We start from the raw sequence: 11,803 nt of genomic DNA on the forward strand, positions 1-11,803 counted from the left end.
AACCGCACTGACATATGCCGTACATCTCAAGGGGGGGCATATTAAACACCTATGAAAAGGTATTTAAAAAAAAAAAAAAAAATCTTGAGTTTTCCATTCATCAAAAAACAAAATTCGTGGTATATGTTCATTAGTTTGAGAAATACAGACATGCCAAATTGTATGATTCTTTTTGATTCACTTCGTATATAGGTAAGGCTTCTTGGGAATCAATCTATTTATCAGTTCAAAACAGAATCAAAATTCCTACAACAGTTCCTGAGAAGAGCCCAAACGTACAGACAGAATGGTGTAGGAAGCTTCAGTTTATATAGATATAGAAGACAACTGCTATCTGAACTGCTGCTCAACTTCTGTTTTCCTACCTATCATCAATGGTACTTTACTTGGAACTAGAAAATATTGTCGAGCATCACCAATTCGCAATTTACAAACTAATTACTCTCACAACTTCAACAATTTACAGAAGGCAAACAGTTAAGCATTTGATAGCACCTTGCCAACTCGCAACCACATTGTCACTTTCCAATGTGATCTAAACCTTGGGCTATCTTTTGAATCAGTCCACCATGATAACCTAGAGAATAAAAAAAAACTAATTAACTAATTGAGACACAACATACATACTGCGAGTTAGGCCAGTACAATTTGCTCCAAAAAGGGGGTTGCCTTCAAAAATTAATGGAATTTTGGAAAATGTTTTAATAACTCACGTAAGCCTCTGATATAAAAAAATCTGAGCATGTCCCAATTTCTGAGTGGAGTGCGGTGAAAAGAAAACCACCAAAATGTTGGAAATACCCCCCCCCCCACCCACAATTCCTCTGTAGCTACACATGTATCCAAAAAAGCCAATGTGAACAAAAAAGTAGAGCGTTAAATTCTACACCGATTGAGTACCAAAATTTTGCTGTTTGACTCAATTTTCCTATATAAAAGCTACATCATAAAATGGTGATTTCTCACACTTTTCAAGAAACACTTGTTTCATCACTATAAAACTTGCAGCACCTGAGACTCACCAATCTGACATAAAATTGTATAGAAAAACAGGTGCAAATTATCAAATTAAGTTCTCAGAAAGTAAAAAAAAATGGCCAGCGAAGTAACTTGTAAGTAAATATCACAATTATTCAATTATAAGTAATTTATTTGGCTAATGACTAATGTATTTTTTCCCTTTCTGTTGAATGATTTCTTCTAATGTCCACACTTGTTCGTTTCCTTCTCAGAATACTCATTCTCTGCATGTTGTTTTTCCATCATTGTCAGAAGCAAACACTTTTGCCAGGGCCCTTAAGTTGATGTCCCTTGCAGGCATCAGTCATCACCTGTCCACTGTACAGTTATGTTCATCAGTGGATGACAGTATAATATCTGAGCATTTTACTTACTGTGAAAGTGTTTTGGAAGGGGTAGATCTCTCAAAATGAAAGAGAAAGCATGGCTGGTTTGGGGGAAGGGACCAAACAGTGAAGTCATCGGTCCCATCAGATTAGGAAAGGATGGAAAAGGAAATTGGTGGTGCCCTTTCAAAGGAACCACCCTGGCATTTCCCTGAAGTGATACAAGAAAATCACAGAAAACCTAAATCAGTATGGCTGGACATGGGTTTAAACCGTCGTCCTCCCGAATGTGAGTCCAGTGTGCTAACTGCTGCGCCACCTCGCTCGGTAGACGATAAAGCAATACGAATGCCTATAGAGAGGAGTAAGATGAGAAAGTATGGTAAACATGTTGATTTGGTGAACTGTGCAGTGTCGTTGTTAATAAAAAGTACAGGAAATTTTATTCAATGGATTAGTGTGCTAGACTGTGTACAGTGGAAAATGAGCTATACATTTACTGACCATCAGTTCAAAAATTTGATTTTGAAACAAACTCTTTATTTTGTGGTCAACATGTAGAATAGGGTTGCGAGAAAAAAGAGGTGAAGAAATCGATTTCAAAAAGAAAAGTTATTTGTGATGCTATGAAAAGACTTTCAGAATCGTCAATGGAAATGGTGATAAAACGGAGTGATCACAGGGCAACTCAAGTAAACTTTCAAGTTAGATACATTGAAGATACTTACCATAGTAATTGTGTAAAAAGGTGTTACAAATTTGCTCTTGCAATTCACAGTACTGTTGTACAACCAAAAGATGATGAGGTATCTGCCTCTTTGAATTTCATTTGTTTAAGCATTTGGAAGCAAATGAAGATGACTGCCAGTCACACTGTAAGACATTCTAAAGAATTATAATGGATATGTCCCAAAGATTGAAACAATACAGATGTGGCTATACAAAAAGTATGGTGAAGACTTGTCGTCATTCATTGTAAAAATAAATCAGCTCGAGAAAACCATGGCATGCTTTCAAAACGAAGGCTATTACGTCATATCTGACATGTGATACAATGCCAGAAGGAAAGGGCAACAAGAAGAACACATCTGAATTGCTGAAACTGTAGAAGCCATAATCCTGGACATCAGATCATGCGTTTATGAAGTGGAGACCTAACCCACTTCAGACAGGTTCTAGGATATAGCTGCAAGTGACATTCCAAAAACATTTAAACTACTTCTTACAAAGATCATTTGTTCAGAAAAGAAAGGAGACTCTTCAAAGTTAAATATAAAAATAAACTGCCTTGCACCTGCATTTATTTCAGCTACAAGGGCGAGATCCTACGTTTCTAATAAATAGCTGGGTCTCGAGACAACGGTACATAAAGAAAACAATTATCAAGGGATTTTCTAGCTGTGCTATCAGCTTGTGAATTCTGCAGTTTCTGTAATGATATCAGAAGTCTGAAATTAGTAGCAAGCAAAAATCAGTACAAATCTCTCAAGACAATTCTTTTATACAGTTTGTGTTCGAAACAAATATGAAAATACTGATGGAAGAAACACTTTTCACACATGGAGATTACTCAGCCTCACATATACTGTGCATGCCCATTGTGAATTTGCCTCTCTCATCATATGATGTAATATATACAGCACTTCTGGTTGCAGCACAAAAATGTGAGTCACCTAATATGAAGAGCTGCTTCATTACATTTGTCAAACCACATTATATAACGGCTTGAGACACTGTTGTTACCACTGCCTCCTTGGAGATTTTAACTTATGGCCTTTCACAGAAACCAAGGATATAATATAGATGGAAGCATGTTACAGGACTTGTTCAGTGTTACCTATGCAGCCACATCCATGGACAAAATTATGACAGCACACACCTACTCAATGGCTTGTTGGCACACCCAAGTTTGGCCGCCATTGTATTATTGATGATCGATGTAACAGAGAACAAGCATTCAATATCAAAAACTATAAAACTGTTAAGGCTTCAATAGCCCCTTGTTGGCAAGTTGTCTGTTGGCTTCCATCTCAGGTTCTTTGGCCAACACTTGTCGGACAGTCTTTGACATTTCGCCAGCACAAGAGCTGTCATTCTCAAAGCTTAACCTCCATTGCTGGTGGCAGACTGGAGTTGAGCTCAAAGCTGGAGATTATATTTACCTGTTGTGCCAGTGTCCAACATTTCCCATTGTCATACAGATCGTGCTCTGTCATGGCCAACTTCTCCATTTGTCTCAACCTGCAATGCCGCTTATGTTCAGTTATTCTGTTGTTGATTGATCATCCAATCTTACCAATATAGACTTTCTCATGTGTACATGGTATACGGTATATTCCTCACATTGCAAGTGGATTCCTTTTCTTGTTTGCTGATCTGAGACACTCTCTGATCTTTGTCAGTTTGTGTCGTGTTTGAACAATATATGGCTGGTTCTACCCCTCACTCTGGGAATGTATGGCAGAAAAGCTGTACCCGAAATTTCTTCCTCCAATGTGTCACTTCACCGAGTGTTTGATTCTTTGACATTTCTTATATAATTGCTGGAGAACCCAATGCCCCTTAAAATGCTTTCTTGGTGTTGCATTTCACATCTGAGGTGATCGTTCCATGTGTGCCAGTTTTCGATATATGCTGTGTCCCAGGTATATTTAGAAAGGGTAGCTGTTGATCCTTTTCTACCTGTATGGTAAATTTCATGTTGGCATGGGCACTGTTCAGATTTACTGACACCTTGACTGTCAATGGAAGAAGAAAGCATGTTTGCTGTCATCTCTCAACCTTTGGTCAGGGTGTCAGAATGAATAGGCCACACCAAACTTCTTGTAATGTAAGCATCTAATCACTGATGCCCAAGTACATCGTATGTATGACGGAATAGCACGTTTTTCTCTGTGAGTGAATTCATGCAACATAGCAAAACTTGGCAAGAACAGATGAGAAGCATTTTCTATCAACTAAGTGGCAGGATGCATCAAGACATCTTAGATAAAATCAGCAGCATCACCCATAGGAGCACGCAGAATGTACTCAACTTCTGCACTGAGTCGCAAAAGAAGAAATTTGCAAGATGTGGGAAGCAGATTGACAGGTTGCTTCCTGACATGTTACGCACATTGATCAACCTCAGTGAATGACCGTTGATCAAAGAGGGACAGTCTGTCCTTCAAAAAGGAGGAAATTTCAATACCACCACGTGAACTATACAAGAGCAAAGCTGCCATTCGGACCCTTTGTTAAGAAAGAGCTGAGGTTATATGCGTTGAAATTGCCAGGACACTGCACCGAGTAAAACTGCCAGCTTGCAACCTGAGAAAATAAGAGTTACAAGCTACCAAGAGTTAATGCTGACAAGATTATATTGGTATTGCCTGCCAACAAGGGAAACATGACAGTTGCAATGAAGACCATACATTATGAGCAGAAGATTTGGGACCTATTAAGTCTGACGATGTACTGAAAACAAAGCTCAGACCTGACACAGTGGATCACATGGAGTACGAATCAGTTAATCAAGGCATCATCTCTTATGGTGGACATACAGAGGAACCTGCACAACACAGATGCCCCACCACTTAGGCTGTATGTATTACCAGAAATCCATAAGGATATGTATAAACTGGCAAACGATTGGCCCCTCAGTTTCAGCCACACAAGGGAAAGACCAATACATACGTAAAGGATTCGGGGCATTTCACATCTGAGGTTATCGTTCCATGTGTGTCAGTTTTCGATACATGATGTGTCCCAGGTTTTCACCAGCATATTCACTTGGATGAAACAACACCCTGGTCAGCTTTGATGTCGTTTCTTTGTTTATAACAGTGGCACTCAGTTACTCTCTGGAGTATAATGGTTCTATTTCCCGCAAGACATCATCAAGCTCTTTCATGCGTAACTGACCACGAGTTATTTCAAATGGAATGGTAGCTTCTACAAACAGCAGGAAGGTGTCGCCATCGGCAGTCCACTTAGTCCACTGGTGGCCAACTGCTTCATGGAACATTTAAAAGTAGAGATGATGGACTTGGCAACTTGCAAACCAAATCTGTAATACATATATGCTGATGGTACCTTGACTGCGTGGAGCCATGGCGAGCAGTAGCTTGGTGGCCTCCCATGACACCTGAACAGTCTCCACCAAGTCAACATAAAATTTACCACAGAGGCAGAAAAAGATTAATAGCTATGCTTTCTAGATGTGCTGGCTCCCAGGGATGGTGAAAACCTAGGACACTGCATGTATTGCAAACCAACACACATGGATCGACAGAACCTCAGAATCGAGATGCTACACCTAGAAAGCATTCTGAGAAGGAACAGGTACTCTACCAGTTAAATAAGAAGTGTCACAGGCTCAAACACTCGGTTAAGTGACACATAGGGAGAAGAAATGACAGGTATGGTCTTCCTGCCATGCATTCCCAGAGTGGTGGATAGAATTGGCTGTATATGCAAACACAGCTTAAGGATTATTTATAAACCAACAAAAAATTCAAAGAATGTTTCAGATCAGCAAAGGAGAAAAGGGGTCCACCTGCTATGTCAGGAATATACCACACACCATTTATATGTAGGAAAGTCTCAGTTGGAATGTCTGGACGATCAGTCAATACCAGAATCAACAAACATAAGTGGCATTGCACAATGGGTAGGTGGAGAAATCAGCCATGGCCAAGCACTTGCTGTGTGAGACCGGCCACATAGTAAAATTCACTGATACAGGAGTTCTTACTGTAGAGAAGAGCTACCACAGCCACTTGTTCAGCGAATTTATAGAAATCCACAAACATGACTACAGCTTCAACAAGAAAGAGGAAAGCCCTAAGGTGAAGGAATTTTGGATTCCTGTGTTGCAGTGAATGACCTTTGCAAGTAGCGAGGAGAGAACCACAGCAGTAATCATGGGAAAACCCTCTGAACCTGGTGTGCCAGGTACATGTAATCTGCAGTCGCAAGCTGAACTTCAGATGCCACTAGGAATGGAAACATCAGAAAAATCATCAAACAAACAATGGCTGAAGAACACAAGACAGAAGCCAAGAGACAATTTATTGCCAAAAACTATCCTCAATGACTGGGACACTAACAGTCTAGATGTAGATGTATCCTTGTTAAGAGCAGTGGCCAATGGATTTTCTCAAAAAGTTGAAGAAGTTCCTATCAATGGAAATACAGCATGATTAAGGGTAGTACTTCAAAACTGTAACTATAGTAAAGAACTTTATGGGAAGTTTAGAGGAGTGGAGATTAGCAGCTACATTTCCAATAGATTAAGACTATACATCCCTATTTTCATGCCAGTAGTCACTAACTTTTTGCAAAATCATGTAATTTATACTTACAAGACAGAATTGAACTGGAAATGAAACTTACTCAACAAGAACATGAGCTTTTGGTAACTCAAGGATGGTTCACAATCTGAAGATCAGAAAAATTTTGGGCACAAATTTGGTCTGACATGACAACTGAAAAATCTCACTACATACAATAACGAGTAGTCATGGCTTAACACATGATAGAGGATTAGCAGACAGCACTCTGGCCGGATGCACTGCTTTGATGCCAACAGAAGCTGACAACCCTGAGTAAGCTGAGCAATTTTCAGATGTTTCATTTTCAGGTACTGAGCAACATATGGATGCTAGAAATGCAAGAATACAAATAATGTCCACTAGTGCTGTGATAGCAGGTGATGAAAAGATCTATTGTCACAAAGCTGATGAACTTGCCAGCAGCTTTGACAGTGCGAAATTTGAAAGACGTAATCAAACCCTACCTGTAAAGTGTATGATATCTAAAGTCGCAGTGCACAAAAAGGTCATTCCTGTCAACACTGAAAAAAGTTTTCACAAAAAGTTCAATGACAAACTTCAGCACTATTTTGAGTATCTGAAAATGAGCTGGCTCCCTACCCTCTATATTTGGCCATGTACCTACAGTATGCGCAAAACACAAAAAGCCCTGTCTTACCAGTTTGTGGTGCCCTTAAAGGCAGAGTTCATGGGAGATGGAGGATTGATGTTGCATATAATGACATGGCAGCCAAAAGAACTATTACCTTCCATAATTACAAAGAATGTAGATCGCATCAAGCACTGATATGACAGAAAGGTCACAGGCGTGTTTGATGGACACACTGATGTGACATGTTGCAGGAGCACAAAATCAGATGAGTGGCTGCCAGAGCCACCACAAGAATTGCACCAACCCTCATGTTTAATGAAACAATGTCAGTTACCATCGCAAAAGATATGCTTCTGTCCAATGAACAAAATAAAGAATGCCTCAGTTCTTTGCTGACTGCACAACTTGAGGGTGACCACTATTGATCAGTTTATACATACAAGTAGGAGCTCTTAGGGAGATGTGGAGGTACTCTATCACACTCCATTTTCAACTGCTGTTAGGATGCTCTTTAGGAATTTAGTTTACAATGATTCAAATTCAATACCCTGTGTCTTACAGTAGCTATGATCAGGGACTGATTACTATTGGCATTTACCATTCTCAGGAAAAAAGGAGAGAGAGAGAGAGAGAGAGAGAGAGAGAGAGAGAGAGAGAGAGAGAGACAAAGAAAGCGGGGGGGGGGGGGGGGGGGGGGGGGGGGGAGAGGGGAGAAAACTAAAGGCAACAGAGTTGTGGATATGACAAAGAGTTACCAATCATCCTTAGCAGAAAGAACATCTAACATGTTGGGGAGGGAGGGGGCAGAAATTGGATATCAAAAAACACTACTCACCTCGGAAAAAAATGTTATAAATGGCTACCTAATTCTGTACAAAGAGTTCATACAAATCGTGCAAAGGGAAATACGGAAGCGTCCGATCCCACCCGTCTGCTTTGACCCATGACGTCACAAATATGGCGGAAACAAAAACAAACACACACACTTTCCACAAGAAGCCTAATGACACTAATGGGACAAGCGCGGGAAATGGGTGTTTTGGGTGGGGGGCAAACTAAATATAAACAAATTTAGACGCCTTGCGTAGCTACAACGTGTAAGTGAAGACAGCCATGCATGAATACCCACCCACCTCCCCAGGGGTCGTAACCCCTGCAACCCATAGAAGATAAAGATGCTTCAGTAGCTGATTAGTATTTTTTGTCTTTAAAAAAAAAAATCTCACAGGATAGAATGAACAGATCAGAAAGATAAATATAATAAACTAAAACAGAAATTCGAGGAACAGATAATTAGAATAAGTAATAAGTGTTTTTAAATTAAAAAAAAAAAAATCTCACGAGATAGAACGAACAGATCAGAAAAGTAAATAAAATAAGATAAAACAGAACTGGAGACAGCCACACTCAAACCAAACTCTGCGCCGTCATGACGTCACACACGACAACACCCTTACGTCACGGGTCAAAGCCGACGCATTGGATCGGACGCTTCTGTCGACCCGTACAAAGAGTTTATACAGTCAAGACAAAAATTTTGGCATGCCCAGGAAATCAATATTGTGAGTGGGCTAAAGTTACATACTGGACCTCATCCAAAATTTTGGTTGTGGAGACAGACTGATATGTAGCACAGCCTGAGGGCTAGGTTATGTTGGAAGGTGACAATTTGGTTGTGAGCTGGTGAAGCCAATGAATGTGAAAGCAGGAAATCTTACTGCAGTAACAATTGACTGGTAGCAAAGCCTAATGTTTACTTCTGCACCATACTTTAAAATGTCACGGGTTCTTAATAGGTAACTTTTACTTTAATCGGTGGAATGAACTACGCATAGTAACCAAATATTACAGTACAATGGAAGTAGACAGAGGAGGATGGCTACATCAACAATTAATTGTCTTCAGCTTGGTAACGAGTTAATTGAAAGAGTGAAATATAACTCTATTCTTACCTGAAATGCAAGTTCTCTTGTTGGTGTTAAGACAAGTGCAAATATACCATAAGGATCCTCACAAAGCTTTTGCAAAATTGGAAGAGCGAATGCTAATGTCTTGCCACTTCCAGTTTTCGCACATCCTATACAGTCCTTGCCAGAAAGTATATGTGGGATACAGTTAGCTTGAATTGGTGTTGGTGTTTTAACACCTGAAACGAAAATATTAAAAAATGAGTGGACACTACATTTAAATTCATTTCTATTGATAGCTATGAGCTTTTAATTTTCAATGATATTTTGGAGAACTCCATAAAATTTTTTAACCATCTATTCTACGAAAATGTTTTCTGTGTACATAATATACCCTCTGCATTTCACTTGACATGGTTCTTCACTTTAGTCTTAATGATTGACACAGCACTGCGAAATGATTATACACAACCTATTCCTTGTCTGTACCAACAATAAACCCTTTTAGGTTTGCGGAGATGACTGCAACACTGGACACAAAACAGATACCATAATACATTTTGAAAATTAAAATGTAGTTGTTTAGTGAAAAACATACGTTTTCGGCAAGTGAAATTTTGGCTGGTACGAGAACCGTGGCGCAAAGGACTATGCCTTGAGTTAAAGGGTAAAGCCATTACGAAAATTACACAGTTTTCTCCAAACAAAACATTCTGGAGGAAAATATTCTAAACGACTCGAACACGACGATATTTCCAAATTGTAATCACAACAAAAAAACTTACCAACGCTTTCACACTGACGGCAAATCCAGCTATTTAATTTTAAATCGGAAAAACTCTTTATCTGCTGCATCTTTAAACAAAAATTCAATTAACAAATACACGTGACTACCACATGTAAACAAACCTTTCAAACTATCTACAAAATATAAACATAATGCAAAGATGTTATACATAAAAAAATAAAGCGAAGAAGATCTTTGGAACATCTGATGGATTTATTCAATGATTCCACATCGAAATCCAACGAGTTTACATTATTAATTTATTTCTTAATTTTAACTCTTAGTCGAAACCTCATTGGGAAAGAGAGTCTACAATAATGTAGAAGGAGTCGAGTCATAAATCAAAAGGCAGAAAAAGCCAATGTAACAAATGCTGTGAAGTACACTAACAGCAAATAACGAAAAGCGCTCAGTACATTGAAAATTATGGGGTTTGCCTACATTTAATGATCAGGAGAAAAGCAGCTGGTGTGGTTATTATAATTATGGTACTTTATACTAAGTATTTATGTAACTTTATTGATTTTACAGATTACAGTCAGCTGTAAATATATTGGAAAAGTTAAGTTACCTACTTTATACGAATATTTATGTTAATCATAATTTACACACACACACACACACACACACACACTATAGGTGTATGGCATCCATTAAGGAGCGAGACAGATGATGGCTTAAATGCTTCTGTGTTTGCAGTAGGCGTAAATAGTGTGAATTGTGACTTAATGCTCTCTACATAAGCAGAAGAATACCCCTAACACTCCTACATTCTTCATATAATACAGATACTTTTAGAATCTTGTAAGTAATATTTCATGGGATAATTTGCGCCTATGTTCAAGGTTCTGGCAATTCAAGTTTTTCGACATTTCCCTGACACTCTCCTGTAAGTCAGACAAACATGTGAGCATTTCCGGAGGCCTTGACTTTGTACGTTACACATCCTATACCAATCCTATTCGGCATAGGTCACACATAATGCGACAATATTCAAAGATGAGACACACAGGTCAGTTGTAAGCAGTCTCCTTTGTAGACTAACTTAATGAACAGAAGCCTACAGCCTGCATTATCTATGACTGAGTGTATGCGATCACTCCATTTCATACCCTTGCTGCGGAGGGTTACAATTCAAATCTACACACTTAAGATCTTCCAGTTTGTTCCCTTCTTTTTAGATGATAACACTGCTATATATTATCTTTTAATTTAGTTTGTTGATATGTGATTTCTATGTGATTCAGCTTCTTTCTGCTTATTCAGAAGTTGCTAAATTTAATCAAAGTTAATTTAATAAAATCTTATTATTACAAGTGATTTATAATTCGTGTTTCTGAGGAATGCTCACAGCTCTCTAAAATCATCAGGTTATGGGTCAGAACTATGTTGATTTACAGGAAATCTAATTTGCTACTGCTATTTTTTCTTTTGATGAATATATTTTAATCTAAATATATTGTAAAACTTGTTATTAAATGTGTTAATCTACATATACATTTTAAACCTAAAGGTATGAAAAGAATCGAAGCAAATTTTAAACTATTGGGCCTCATAATAGAACAAAAATTCTTGTGAGATGAGTGTACAGAACATCTGACTGGTAAAATTACACATGAGATTTTTCTTCTATATAAACTAAGATATTCTATCAACAAAAAGTTACATGACCTCTATTATTATGTATCTTTTTCTTAAGCGTTTGTCCTGCCTGGTGGCACGGCCCACTGAGTGGAGTCGCTGTTTCCAATTTTGTTCGATTGTAGGCCATTTATGGGTGAAGATTCACAGTCTTCAGGTCATTGTGTGGGGTGTCGGCCCATCATTGCCTAGGTCGTCCCTTGGGTCTCCTTCCC

The 11,803-nt window shown here is 38.6% G+C and overlaps 1 protein-coding gene across 2 annotated transcripts in view; it reads right to left on the minus strand.

The window, feature by feature from the left end:
- LOC126412225 (probable ATP-dependent RNA helicase DDX49) overlaps positions 1–10,112 on the minus strand; it is a 56,428-nt gene extending 46,316 nt beyond the window's left edge. Inside the window, exons 1-2 of one of the 2 annotated variants that reach the window (XM_050081714.1) lie at positions 9,946–10,112; positions 9,206–9,399 (exon numbers count right to left, since the gene is read on the minus strand). In XM_050081714.1, the coding sequence (XP_049937671.1) occupies positions 9,206–9,399; positions 9,946–10,015 (264 nt within the window). In that variant the 5' untranslated portion in view covers positions 10,016–10,112. The remainder of the gene's footprint in view (positions 1–9,205; positions 9,400–9,945) is intronic. The other variant, XM_050081713.1, reaches the window with a different exon arrangement.
- Positions 10,113–11,803: the final 1,691 nt, after the last annotated feature.

This window comes from Schistocerca serialis, chromosome 7, assembly GCF_023864345.2.
Source record: "Schistocerca serialis cubense isolate TAMUIC-IGC-003099 chromosome 7, iqSchSeri2.2, whole genome shotgun sequence".
Lineage (NCBI taxonomy): Eukaryota > Metazoa > Arthropoda > Insecta > Orthoptera > Acrididae > Schistocerca > Schistocerca serialis.